This window comes from Zophobas morio, unplaced genomic scaffold (assembly GCF_036711695.1).
Source record: "Zophobas morio isolate AGI-343-1 ecotype UQ-CSIRO unplaced genomic scaffold, CSIRO_AGI_Zmor_V1 ptg000012l, whole genome shotgun sequence".
Lineage (NCBI taxonomy): Eukaryota > Metazoa > Arthropoda > Insecta > Coleoptera > Tenebrionidae > Zophobas > Zophobas morio.
Genome location: NW_026972117.1, coordinates 20,598,994 through 20,613,469, shown reverse-complemented (window position 1 = coordinate 20,613,469; position 14,476 = coordinate 20,598,994). Strand labels below are relative to the sequence as shown.

Here is a 14,476-nt window from a genome sequence, read left to right as displayed (position 1 = left end):
TTGCGATTTTTGTATTTTTCGAAATATTGATTTCCGATTTATTATTTTTCGGTTTTTGGATTTTTAAATTTTCAAATTTTCGGTTTTCCGATTTGGCGACTTTTTGTTTTTTCGAATACAATGAATTATCAATTTTTCGAAATTTCGATTTTGATTTTTTAAATTTTGCATTTTCCAATTTTGCCATTCTTCATTTTTTAGGCTTTTCAATTTTTTTTAATTGATGATATTTCAATATTTAAATTTTCAATTTGTTTTTATTTTTCAATTTCTCGAATTATTTTCAATTTTTCCATTCAGTTTTTTGATTTTCAAATTTTTGAATTTTCGGTTTTCTGATTTATCGGATGTTCGTTATTTCGAATATATATTTGATTCGTCGAATTGTTGAATTTCGATTTTTTTATTTTCGATTTTCCAAGTTTTTAGTTTTTGATTTTTCGATATTTGAATTTCCAATTTCTTTACTTTCGATTTCTCGATTTTTCTATTTTCATTTTTCGGGTTTCCGATTTCTTAATTTTAAAGTTTTGGATTTTTTGATATTTAGATTTTCAATTTTTCGACTTTCGATTTTTCGAAATTTCATTTTTTTTAATTTCGATTTCTCGATGTTTCCATTTTTTCATTTTTCGACTTTCGACATTGCGTTTTTTCTATATTCTTCTTGGATTTTTCGAAATCTTTGTTTTCGAATTTTTGATTTTTCGGTGTTTCCGTCTTTTGATTTTCGAGTTTTCGATGTTTCCATTTTTCGACTTTCGACATTGCGTTTTTTTATATTCTTCTTGGATTTTTCGAAATCTTCATTTTCGAATTTTTGATTTTTCGGTGTTTCGGTCTTTTGATTTTCGAGTTTTCGGTTTTTGCGATTTCTCGAATTATTTTCAATTTATTTTTCCATTCAGTTTTTTGATTTTCAAATTTTTGAATTTTTTGGTTTTCTGGTTCATCGAATTGTTGAATTTTCGATTTTTCGATATTCGAATTTTCAATTTCTTTATTTTCGATTTCTCGATTTTTCTAGTTTCATTTTTCGGCTTTCCAATTTTTAGATTTTTTGAATTTTCATTTTTTTTAATTTCGATTTCTCGATTTTTCCATTTTTCGACTTTCGACATTGCGTTTTTTCAATATTTTTCTTGGATTTTTCGAATTTTTGATTTTTCGGTGTTTCGGTCTTTTGTTTTTCGAGCTTTCGGTTTTTGCGATTTGTCGATGTTTGATTTTTTTTTTCGAATTATCAATTTTTACATTTTTCAGTTTCTAGACTTTTTGATTTCTTGAATTTTCAATTTTTCCGTTCTTCAGTTTTTCGATTTTTAATTTTCGGATTTTCGTTACTTCGAATACATCTTTGATTCATCTAATTATCGATTTTTCAATTTTTCGGTTTTAATCGACTTCTGATATTTCGTTTTTTCTATATTTCAATTCTTGGATTTCTCAATTTTTAGATAATCGAATTTTCGATTTCCCGATTTTTCTATATTTCCCTTCTTGGATTTTTCGAAATCTTCGTTTTCGGTTTTTCGATATTTTGATTGTCGAATTTTCGGTTTTTCTGATTTAGCGAATTTCGTTTTTTCGAATACATATTTGAGTCATTGAATTTTCAATTTTTCCATTCTTCAAATTTTAGACTTCTCATTTTTTTTATTTTTCGATATTTGAATTTCCAGTTTTTTTTTACTTATAGATTTTCAGTTTTTCCATTCTTCAGTTTTTCGATTTTTCAATTTTTTTACTTTTCGATTTTGATTTCTCGAATTTTCGATTTTAAATACCCTTAATGTTCTCTTTCTTTATACTTTTTGAAACTTAGATTTTTTAATTTTTAGATTTTTCAGTTTCTAGACTTTTAATTTTTTTTTACTTTTCCATTTCACGATTTTCAATTTTTCCATTCTTCAGTTTTTGGATTTTTCAAATGTCTTTAATTTTCGAAATTTCGATTTTTCGGAGTTGTTATTTACGCCACTGGTTTTTACTTTATAGAGGTTATCACAAAACAAAAATCGTAACATCAAAGTTTATAATTTTTCAAAGGGGCGGGATTTATTAGGCTTTACTTAGGGCGAGGGAAGTTCTATCGAAATAATCTTCTACTAATTTTTCTGGTTTAATATTGTCAAAAATACTTCAAGTCAAATTTCATAATTTATCATGAACATGCAATATTTCCTAAATTTGGGGTATCAAATAGAGCTTAGATCTTTTTAACACAAAAGTTACTTTCCGTTCGAAAACCGTAGATACTGACTTCAACTATACCTAGTTGAAACAATAGGAGTGTAAACACATGGTATAACGAGCGTTTTAATTATTTTTGCCAGAATATTGCATCAAGGCGAAGAAAACACCCGCCGCCACGAAGAAAACGGCAAAGTCGTCATGGTGACAGAACTCCGCGGCTCTATGGAACCCAGCAGTAATCGAAGAGGTCACGTGGTAATTCGAGCCACTCCAGAACGCTTAATGCTGCAACTCGTCGAAGAAAATTCGCTCACTGACCCCACATACGTCGAAGATTTTCTCTTAACCCATCGAACGTTCATCTCAAGTCCACTGCACGTAGCCAACCAACTTCTAGAGTGGTTTAAAGATCCAGATGTTCGAGACAGAGTAACCAGAGTAGTGTTATTATGGGTCAACAACCATTTCACCGACTTCGAAACCGACCCTGACATGATCGATTTCTTGGAGACATTCGAACAAGGATTAGAAAACGAAAAAATGAGCGGACAACTGCGGCTTCTCAATATCGCTTGTGCGGCGAAGGCGAGACTTCGAAACGTCGTTTTGGCCAGATCGAGTCGCGAAGAACCCTTGAATTTCCAAATTTTGGGCGGGTTTGAGAGGAATTTCGGAATTTTTATCTCGAAAGTTGATAAGAAGACGAAAGCCGAGGACGTGGGGTTGAAGAGGGGTGATCAAATTATAGAGGTATAGGTAGGTGTCTGGGTTTTTGAACACGTGACGAATTGAACATTTTCAGGTTAACGGACAAAGCTTTGAGCATGTGAGTCATGCCAAAGCGCTCGAAATTCTCAGAGGAACTACACATCTCAGTATCACGGTTAAATCGAATCTTCTACACTTTAAGGAAATGCTTAACACTCCAGATAATTCTCCACGACCAAGAAGTCGAAAAGTATCGGAAATTTCGAAGTTGCAACCCGATCCTAGAGCCAGGCTTTCAAGTGTGGATGGAAACCTGATTCTCAGTAACGAGTCGCCGTGTTCACAACCTGTAACAATCGGGAGTCCACAGAAGGAGAATAAGAAACCCAGTTTCATGACTTTGGGACCCAAAAGGCGGTTGCAGAAGGCGCTGATGAAGATGAATATTTTACCCAAGAATATCATCAAGTAATTTGGATAAATTTTGGAACTATATTAAACTAAGAGCGGTTAGTTTTAGTGTTGGAACCGATCAGGTGGATAATTTTAATGCTCCGAGCAATCTGGGGTCGAATTTGTATCAGTCCCAAAGCAATCCTGATTTGATGTCGATTTGCTACGACGATCTCAGGTGCACCGACTATCCAGAACATGTTCTCAAGGTAACATCACTAAAAGTTTTAGTGGCACCCACATAAAATTTTATTGCTGACAGTGAGACGATCAAAAATAGAACGCGAAGGTGTTGTTTATGGTGTTCCGAAAGTTATCGAAACTGACTTAAACTGCGTTTTCTGCAATAAAATTTTATGCGGGTGCAAACCTAACCTTCTTGTAATATTTTTAATGGTTGTTTACGCCGTTTGTATAGGTGTACAAACCCGATCAAAGTTACAAATATCTACTGGTCCACAAAGAGACCACCGCTCACGAAGTCGTGATGTTGGCCCTCCAAGAGTTCGGCATCACCGATCCTAGTAGCAACTACAGTCTGTGTGAAGTGAGCGTCACGGACACCCAGACGATCAAGCAGCGCCGCCTACCTGATCAACTTCAAAATTTGGCTGAAAGAATCGGACTTAACAGTCGCTATTACCTGAAAACAAACGGAATCACCGAAACTTTAGTACCTGACGAACTCGCTCCTGAATTAGTTAGAGAGAGCGCCGTTCATTTCTTGCAGCTGAATGCCGTAGAGGTCGCGATTCAGCTAACCTTGCAAGATTTTAGCATTTTTAGACAGATAGAACCGACTGAGTATATCGACGAGTTGTTTGAACTTAAGTCGAAGTATGGGACGCCTATGTTGGAACAGTTCGCCGCGTTGGTTAATAAGGAGATGTTCTGGGTTGTGACGGAAGTGTGCAGTGAGCACAATCCGGTGAGGAGAATGAAAATTATTAAGCAATTTATTAAAGTAGCAAGTAAGTGATTGGTGGTAGTTTTCGTAGCAGGTACTAATTGGTTTTTTGTTACTCAGGGCAGTGTAAAGAGTGCAAGAATTTTAATTCCATGTTTGCTATTATAAGTGGTTTAGGGCATGGTGCAGTATCAAGATTGAGACAGAGCTGGGATAAGCTGCCAGGGAAGTACCAAAGGGTATTTTCAGATCTGCAACAGCTAATGGACCCTTCAAGAAACATGAGCAAGTACCGACAACTCGTCAGTGCTGAGCAAAGTCAACCGCCTATAGTAAGTACTTGCTATTTTTTGATCAACTAGTGTATGCAAGACGAAGTTCATCTTAAAATAAAGTAATCAGAAAGTGGAAAAGCAACTTCGTCCTGCAAGATCATAATTCATACCCCGCAGTTACAACATGTAGTTGACATTTGCGATTTTATTTTTAGACATATCTGGTACTTTCTCATACTGTAAGTTCTGTGTACCCAACCCTCATTTTTTGAAATTTCGACTTTCGACAATTTTTACAATTTATTACGTCTACCACAATGAGAGAATTTGTTGATTGCCTCAATCCAGTACCGACTTCACGTCGAAGTACTGCCAGCGATAAGTACTCCAAGAAAGTTTAAATTCAATGTTCCACACCGTTTGCCTCCTCTCGCCCGACCCCCCCACGCATATTTTATTATCTGTGCTACAAATTCCCTCATCATTTTTATCACTCTTTTCTCCCACATTTTACAGCATGCTTCTTGGCCACTCACTCTCGCGCACATTTTTCTAATCCACCACTTTTGCTACAGATCCCCTTTTATCCCGTGGTCAAAAAAGACCTCACCTTCATCCACCTGGGCAACGATTCACAAGTTGAGGGCCTAGTCAACTTCGAGAAGCTCCGAATGATCGCGAAAGAAGTGCGATCGTTGAGCAACATGTGTAGTAGTCCGTACGATCTCTTGACGATGTTGGAGTTGGGCGGGCAGCCGGCGAGCAACGCCATGGTCGCGCTCAACCAGCTGACAACGGCGTCGTCGCAGCACCATCCGCAGGGTCAGACGACTGTGAAGAGGAGGAAAAAGTCGACGGCGGCGCCCAATCCGAAGAAGATGTTCGAGGAGTCGCAGATGGTGAGGAGGGTCAAGGCGTACTTGAATAATTTGCACGTCGTGACGGACGAAGTGAAACTGCACGAGATGTCGTTGGAGTGTGAAGCGGCGTCGGGTAGCGGGTCGTCTGGACCGGGAAGTCAGAGGGGAAAGCGGCACGCGTCGCCGGCGCCGTCTACGACGAGTAGTACGAGTAGTACGAGTGATGAGAGAAAACCGACTGCCAAGTTTGGTGAGTTTTTTTCTTAATTCGGTGAAATTTGGGATTACTGGGACGGTGATGGTCTTAAAGGTTATGGATTTAATTGCGGACAGCCTGTATAATCTTGAAGTACATACTTGTTTAACTACTGTATAGTCTATACAAGATTACATCCTGATTTAGCGACGCATTAGTTCATTTGATTGAATTCCTACAAAGCTTAGTACGAAGTTTTACTGATCATGGGAATAAATATTTTTTTAAATAAATTTGATGAGTGAGCTTGAAAATATAACTATATATTTCATTTTGAAGACAGTACAGCTATACATGAACGTAGGAATAAATCAATGTTTGTAATTATTTTTCTTTTTACGATGGCGTTTGATTTTCTTTTGTCTGTTTAAAAATGTTGCATCCTAGGGAAATAAATACTTAAAAAATAAAGTAAACTTTGATGGTATCTAGAATTCAAAAATACAATTTTCTGCATTTTTCCGTGATTTTTTACTTTGACATTTAACTTGTGCATCAAAATTGTGAATATTATACAACACCAATCAAAATCTATACAGGGTGACTGAGTCAGTAAGTCCAAATCTCATAAATTATTATTAGAAGTAAAAGGAATCAAAGTTATACAGGTTTTTGGGGTGCATAACGTAAAATTATTTTCGACTATACAGTATTCTGTTTTTGACACAAAATACGACTCAGTTTTCTGGTGTTATGTATCCTGATTGACCTCAACTGGAACTTTACAATGTAATTTTTTATAAATTATAATTCTTTTTTTTCCGAACACTATATTTTTACACATTCCTATTGGCCTGTTTGTAGGGTTTATAAAAATAGTTTATTTTTGAAAACTCAATGCGTCTGCAATGTAAGGATTCACCAAAAAAATCGTAATGTTATTTTTTAGGCGAAAAAGATAAAAGGGAAACATAATCTTTTGTTATTTGAGCTCCATTTGAACGAAATATGACGGTACCAATTTTTCTAATCTCAAAACCACTTACATAATAGCAACAATTTTTCTGTATGGTCGCCAAAACAATGTTGTGTGTATCTCGTTAAAAAAAAAGTTCGTCTTTTTGGTCTTGACACACAAATTTTAATACACAGTATTTATAAAAGAAAATCTAGAACGTTACAATTTTTGATATATCAATATTTGGTTCTGCAAATGGAACATCCTGTATTTTATTACTACGTCTTACTGTATTTTTTTACTTTCTTAAAATATGTTCGTGTCTCCCAAAAGAGTCAAAAATCGCAGTAACTATCAACTTTAAATATAGAAAATACTGAATAGAAAAGTTACAGAACAATAAACAGAAAAAAATGCAAAAATTTGGAAAAACTGGTCGATATTTGAAAATTGTAATTAAAAAAATTAAACGTATGTTAAGACTTTATTTAGAGCACAACCAAGCGCGTGCAGTTATTTATCTCTCCACAAAATCCTGTAATGCAGATTTTAAAAATAACCATATTGCGATTTTTTTTATGAAGCCTTCCATTACTAAAAATGTTTCAGAAAATTGGAAGAACGTATCATCGGAATTTCAAAAATAAATGTGGTTATAAAGCCGAAGAACAGATCAATCAGAATTTGCAAAAGTATGGAGGGTGTAATAAATACAAAAACCAAATGTGTTGCGCCTTAAATACGAAACACCCTATAGTTAAGAATTATTCTAGTGCATGGTACTCCAAGAACTGCACAAATTTAGTTTTTGTCATTTTTGTATTTCTAATAATGAAGTGTCGTTGAGAGTTCGCTTGGTGGCTCACCCTGTATATTCTGTTATTTAAATTCCGATGCAACGGCATCAAGTTATTTCAATTTTCTTCAAAATATTCAAGTTCATGCGCAGATAAACAAAGTTTGCACTTGGTCGTACTAATAAAATTGAGCCTTAACGTACAGAGTGTTTATAAAATATTATAATTTTCAAGTGCCCGGATCGGGTCAGCTCAGGTCCATTATGAAATGTTATGACCCGATCTAACCCGACCTGAACCGATCCACGTGTGCTGATTGGTCGGCTCAGATCGGGTCGGACTGATCCGTGCATTCTAGGACTACGATATACAGGTTGCTAAAAAGTATGGATACAGCTAAATATTTCCAGAGCGGTTTACTAGAACTCATTGAAATTTCGTATATAAGTAAAAGTATTTAAACTCTATCCTCTGAAATGTGATTGAAATTTCCAACAACATTTGTTTTGGAGATACAAGGCTAAATAATTGTTTTTTTGTGGTAGGAAGGGTCGAACTTAATTTTTTTTAAATCGTTTTTTTTCTGCGTTCATGTCTTTCTTAATTTGCACTAAGAAATTAAAAAAAAAACGCAAATAATACAATTTTGATTTTTTTTTAATCTACCATTAACCTTGTTGATATAAAAATTAAATACAAGTTAATAGTAATTGTTAAAATAACAAATTTAAATGAAATAAAACCATTTTAATAAAAAACCTGAAACTTATTTTAATATTGATTTTTTCCACCTTTTACACTTTGTTACTTTACTAAATGCAATTTTTTTTTATTTTAATTTTGACCCCTCATGCCATTTAAAATAAAATGAAATGAGCCTTGAAAAACTAAAAGACTGAAAAATCAAGAACTTTTTTAATTTTTCATTTTTCAATTTTTAAAAATCAAAAAATTGAAAAATGATAGAAACACTGAAGAACCGAAAAATTGTCAAAAAAAAAATTTTTATAAATCGAGAAATAGAAAAAATCAACCGAAATATTGGAAAATCAAAATTTCAAAAGTTTTAATAGTCCAAAAACCTGAAAAACCGAAAAATCTAAAAGCGGGAAGTCAAAGAATAAAAAAATTGAAACTCAAAAATTTTAAAAATTGAAAAATTGAAATATCGAAAAATTGGAAAATAAAACAACCGAAAAGTCGAAAAACCGAGGACTCGAAAAATTGAAAAATTGAAATAGGCCAAAATCAAAAAGTAAAAATTGAAAAATCGAAAAATGGAGCAGTTGAACAATCAAAAGATCGAAATACTGCAATTTCGAGAAATTGAAAAAATGAAAAATCGAAACATTTTAAAAACGCAAAATTGTCAAACCGGCAAGTCGAAAAATCGAAACGTCGAGAACTCGAAACATTAAAAACTAAACAGTCTAAAATTTCAAAATTCGAAAACGGAAATATGGAAGAACTGAAAAATCGAAAAATCAAGAAATAGAAAAATCTAAAATTTTAAAGCTTGAAAATTTCCACAACTGAAATATCTAAAAATCTAACAATGGAAGAAACACTGAAGAATTGAAAAATTGAAAAATTTGAAAACTGACAAGTAAAAAAAAATGTTATAAATCGAGAAATCGAAAAAATCTACCGAAATATTGAAAAATCAAAATTTCAAAAGTTTTAATATTCGAAAAACCTGAAAAACCGAAAAATTTAAAAGCGGGAAGTCGAAAAATAAAAAAATCGAAACTCAAAAATTTTCAAAATTGAAAAATTAATGTATCGAAAAATTGGAAAATAAAAAAACCGAAAAGTCGAAAAACCGAGGACTCGAAAAATTGAAATACGCCAAAATCAAAAAGTAAAAAATTTAAAAATCGAAAAATGGAGCAGTTGAACAATGAAAAGATCGAAATACTGCAATTTCGAGAAATCGAAAAAATGAAAAATCGAAACATTTTAAAAACGCAAAAATATCAAACCGGCAAGTCGACAAATCGAAACATCGAGAACTCAAAACATTAAAAACTAAACAGTCTAAAATTTCAAAATTCGAAAACGGAAATATGGAAGAACTGAAAAATCGAAAAATCAAGAAATAGAAAAATCTTTAATTTAAAAATCGAAAAATTTAATAATCTGAATACATATTGAAAAATCCAAAACTGAAATATGGAAAAAGTGAAAAATGGAAGGGACATTGAAGAACCGAAAAATATAAAAATCGAAAAGTAATTGTAAAAGTAACACATTTAACTGAAATAAAACAATTTTAATAAAGAACTAAAGCTTATTTTTTTTTAGCATTTAGTGCAAATAAAGAAAGATTTCTGTAACATTACTGAATGTAGAAAAAATGTTTTTTTTTATATTAAATTTGACTCCTCGTGCTAGATCTTTTAAAAGAAATGTTGATGGAAATTTGAATAATATATCAGAGGATAGAATCCAAAAACTTATACTTTATACCAAATTGTAATGGGTTGTAATAAACCGTTCTGGAAATACTTAGCTGTAGGCATAGTTTTTAGCAACCCTATGTGTATATTGTGATCACTCCACTAAGTATGATCTGACTTGACTTAGCGGGACCTGACTTGACCTAGCCGTGAGCTGAGTTGGTATAACCTGACAGCCTGCCCTGACTTAGTGTGACCTGGCATAGCTGACTTAACTTACTTCGACAAGGCTTGGTGTGACCTGACTTAGTGAGACTTGACGTAGCGTGTCTTGACTTAATTTGACAAGACTCGGTGTGACCTGACTTAGCGTGTCCTGACTTAGCGTGGCCTGACTTAGCGTGGCCTGACTTAGCGTGGGCTGACTTAGCGTGGCCTGACTTTCCGCGACCTGACTCAGCGTGACCTGACTCAGCGTGACCTAACTTACTGTGAACTGACTTAATTTGACATGTGATCGAAAATTCTGAAATATTATAATTTTCAAATAATCATATTTGAAAACTATAATATTTTAGGAGTAGAAGTTTTTAATAAATACTCAGTATGGTAAGATTAATTTTTATCTATTCTACAATGCAGCGCCTACCCTTGTTTATTATATTAACAAAATATTAATCTTCAAATATTAAAAATAATCTCAATATAATTTTTTGTGCATTTAAAAAAAATCAAGAGACGTTGCACCTAATTTTAGAAATAAAATAAATATGTTCTTAAAACCTAGGAGGACACAAAGGCTATGTAAAATCATATGGAAATTACATTTAAAAAAGGCTATGTTGTACATTCAGCCTTAAAAACAACATTGTCTTGAACAGAAAATTTTAATTTTAATTTATGTTGCTCTAGGAACCGTACAACTCTGATCTTTGACTTTATCCTCCTTTAATATTAATTGAATTAGATATCGAAAAGCGCCCGCATTGATTTTTCTATTAAAAAAAAATAAATAAATAAAAAGTGACATTACAAAAATTAAATAAATTTCATCTGAAATATAGAACATGTCACTAACAATTACTAAATACAATTACTTTATCAAAAATGCGCTTAAGAAATCTTTTTCAACAATTAATTATTATTAAGTATCACATTTTTGGCTGTCTTTAAAGTCTTCATTAAAATTATTAATGTTAAGACAATTTATTTATGACGTTACAACTTGGGAAAAACGTTTTTTAATTTATTTTTGTAGCAATGTTTGTTTAAAATAACGATGTTCACTTTTCTGACATTGGATTACACTTTTTTATTATTAATTACTTTTCACTCATTAATTTTATTTTTATTTAAATGTTTTTTTGAAACGATTTAAGTTTGATTAATATAAACCTACAGCAGCAACAGTGCTAAAAGCAATGGGGACAAGAGACAAAAAATGGTATTTGTTTGTGTAGGTACAAATGTGGTATGTGACTATATGTAAAACGTTCATTCTATAGTATAGAATCTCAGATACTTCTGTATTATTTTTTGTTTTAACTTCCATTATTATTCGTTTTAAGTTATCTTCATTAATATGTAAAATTACTGATGTGTAAACGTATTTCAAATGTCAACTCTCCAGACTATATTGTCAGCTATCTCCAGTGAACACATTTTTGTTTACGTAAAACGCCAGCAGCATCTACACAAAATCGCTTTTACCAACGAATTGTTTTCACCGCACTGCACGTTTACTTTAAAAAGCGGACAACACTCCATCCTTCATTTAAAAACATCACCCTGCAAAATCGTGTGTACAAAAAACTAACATCCAAAAATTCGCCTTGTCATCACCATCTCACTGTGTTCGTTATGCATAGGCTCAGCATCTCCCCAGGCCGTCAGAAAACTGCTCTCCCTCTCCGAACCCAACAAAACGCGGCCACACCAACCCAGACAACTACCGACCCACGGCATCAGCACATCTCAAGCAAGCCCTGCAGTACGAAGGGCGCCTAGCGCTACCGGTAATACCTCTTTTCTATGTAATCACTCGTCCGGCTTAGTCATCTATCAATTTTGTTTTTGTATCATCTGAATTTTTGTTTCTCTCTTCATAATGCGCTTTTGTTCGGATTGCAGGTAGTTATTCGAGTTACGGATCACACAGTTCTAGTAGTTCGGGTGCGGGCGGCCGCGCCATGCATGAAAGATCGCATTCGGATACCCCTACACCTTTGCCTTCCGTTGCTCTTTCGGCTGAAAGCAGTAGTGTCACGTCGCTCAGTAACTTGCCCCTAAGAAAAACTGTTACTTCCGGTGCGTATCAAACCCGCCTGATTTGAAATTTTATCGTAGGAGTGATGTTGTGTTGACAGATTTGACAGTGCTTCGTTTGTGTGTTGCATGGAGCTGTCAGAAATGTCGAGTGGTCTAGGGAAAGCAGAGGTGTGTCAAATAAAAGTGCGGGTTGAAATTATTGAGAAAGTTTAGCTGGGGTGGCTTAGTTTCAGAGATAATTGCAATTAGCTTCTTATAGAAGAATTTGTACAAGTCAATGAGTCATTAAGACAGTGACTGAAAAACTGAGTTATCGGGTCTGAGGGTGCAATTTTTTCCTTTAGTTCGGTTCGTGAAGGAAAAACTCAGTTTTAGTACTGACCCAACTACTGAACCCAAAAAAATTGGGTGAAAGTTATTTCGACAGAATTTCCCGCGCTCCCGAAGTGCAGTCCATCAAATCTCGCAAAACCAGAGGCATAAATAAATAAAAAAAATCGAAAAATTAAAATATCCAAAAATGAAAAATGCAGAACTTGATAAGTTCCGAAAATTGATATATCAAATAACTGAAGAAAAGAAACATTGAGAAACCGAGAAAACGAAACATTTGAAATCGGACAATTGAAACATTTAAAAATCAAAAAACTAAAAAATTGAGAAGTCAAAAAATCGGAAAATTAAGTAAAAAAATCGAAAAATTCTAAAACTGAAATAACGAAAAATTGGAAATCGAACAATTGAAAAAACGAAAAAGTGGAAAAATCAGAAATCGAAATAGGCCAAAATCAAAAACTTAAAAAAAAATCGAAACATCGAAATCTTGATAAATCGAAATATTGAAAAATGAACAATTTTAAAAATCAGAAAATTAAAATTCAACTATGTAACTGAAAAATCGAAAAATCTAAAACTTTAAAATCAAAATATAAAATGTTGAAAAATGGAAGAAACACTGAAGAATCGAAATTTTGAAAAATTGGAAAACCGAAAAATCGAAAAGCCAACAAATTGAAATATGTAAGCCAAAATAGAAAAATTGAACATTGAAAAATCGAAAAATAAAGAAATTGAACAATTAAAAAATCGAAAACTGAAAAACAGGGAAATTTAAATCGAAGAATTGAAATATGGAAGAACCCGAAAAATGGATACATTGAAGGGGCCCAAAATCAAGAAGTTAAATATTTAAAATTTTAAAACTTAAAAAAAATCGATAAATTGTGAAAAATCAAAAAATCGAAATATTGAAAAATGAAAAAAAATTTTAATCGAAAAATTAAAATTGGACTAACTAAATCGAAGAATCGAAAAATTGAAAAATCCCAAAATTGAAATACGAAAAATTGAAAAATGGAAGAAACACTGAAGAATCGAAAGTTTGAAAAATTGGAAAACCGAAAAAACGAAAATTTTAAAAATCGAAATAAGCCAAAATCGAAAGGTTGAACATTGAAAGATCGAAAAATAAAGAAATTGAACAATCGAAAAATCGGAAAATTTAAAAAATGAAATATTGAAAATTCAAAATTTCAAGAATTTTAAAAATCGGCAACTGAAAAACCGAAAAATCTAAAACGGGGAAGTCGAAAAATCGAAACATCGAAAAACTGAACAATCGAAAATTTAAATAAAAATTTTCAATTTCGAAGAACTGAAAAATCGAAAAATCAAGAAGTCGGAAAATCTAAAATTTTAAAAATTGAAAAATTAAAATAGTGAAAAATTGAAAAACTGGAAAATCGAAAAATTGATAAATTTAAGTGGGCCAAAATCGAAAACTTAAAAAGTGAAAAATGCTTTTAAAAATCCCAAAACTGAGGTATCGAAAAAGTTCAGTTTTGAAGAGACATTGAAGATCCGAAAAATTTAAAAATCGAAAACTGAAACATAAAAAAACTGAGAAATCGAAAAATCGTAAAATTCGGATAAATCGAAATCCTGAAAAATTGAATATTTGAAAAACTGAAAATTCGAAAATGGCAAAAAATCGGGAAATCGAAGTACACACATATTGAAAAATTCCAAAACTGAAATAACGAAAAATTGGAAATCGAAAAACTGAAAAATCGAAACATCGAAAAACTGGAAAATTGAAAAGTGGAAAAATCGATAAACCGAGAAATCGAAAAATTGGGAAATCGAAATAGCCCAAAATCAAAAATTTAAAAATTTAAAATTAAAAAAAAATCCATAAATCAAAAAATTGAAACATCGAAATCTCGATAAATCCAAAATCCAAAAAATTTAAAAACTGAAATATTGAAAAATGAAGTTTTAAAAATCGAAAAATTAAAATTGGACTAACTCAAAAATCGAAAAATCAAGAAATCGAAAAATTGAAAAATTGGAAAACCGACAAATTGAAAAATCGAAAGCCAAAGTCGAAAAGTTAAACATTGAACGAACAATAAAAAAAATCGCAATTTCGATAATTCGGGGAATCGAAAAAATGAGAA

At 32.5% G+C, this 14,476-nt stretch overlaps 1 protein-coding gene across 13 annotated transcripts in view; it reads left to right on the top strand.

The window, feature by feature from the left end:
• LOC135127983 (rap guanine nucleotide exchange factor 2) overlaps positions 1–14,476 on the top strand; it is a 140,095-nt gene that overhangs the window by 119,668 nt on the left and 5,951 nt on the right. For 10 of the 13 annotated variants that reach the window (XM_064054729.1, XM_064054737.1, XM_064054733.1 and 7 more), the window contains 8 exons: positions 2,337–2,946; positions 2,999–3,372; positions 3,419–3,566; positions 3,776–4,328; positions 4,385–4,596; positions 5,115–5,649; positions 11,618–11,764; positions 11,880–12,056. In XM_064054729.1, the coding sequence (XP_063910799.1) occupies positions 2,337–2,946; positions 2,999–3,372; positions 3,419–3,566; positions 3,776–4,328; positions 4,385–4,596; positions 5,115–5,649; positions 11,618–11,764; positions 11,880–12,056 (2,756 nt within the window). The remainder of the gene's footprint in view (positions 1–2,336; positions 2,947–2,998; positions 3,373–3,418; positions 3,567–3,775; positions 4,329–4,384; positions 4,597–5,114; positions 5,650–11,617; positions 11,765–11,879; positions 12,057–14,476) is intronic. The other 3 variants (XM_064054736.1, XM_064054735.1, XM_064054728.1) reach the window with 2 other exon arrangements.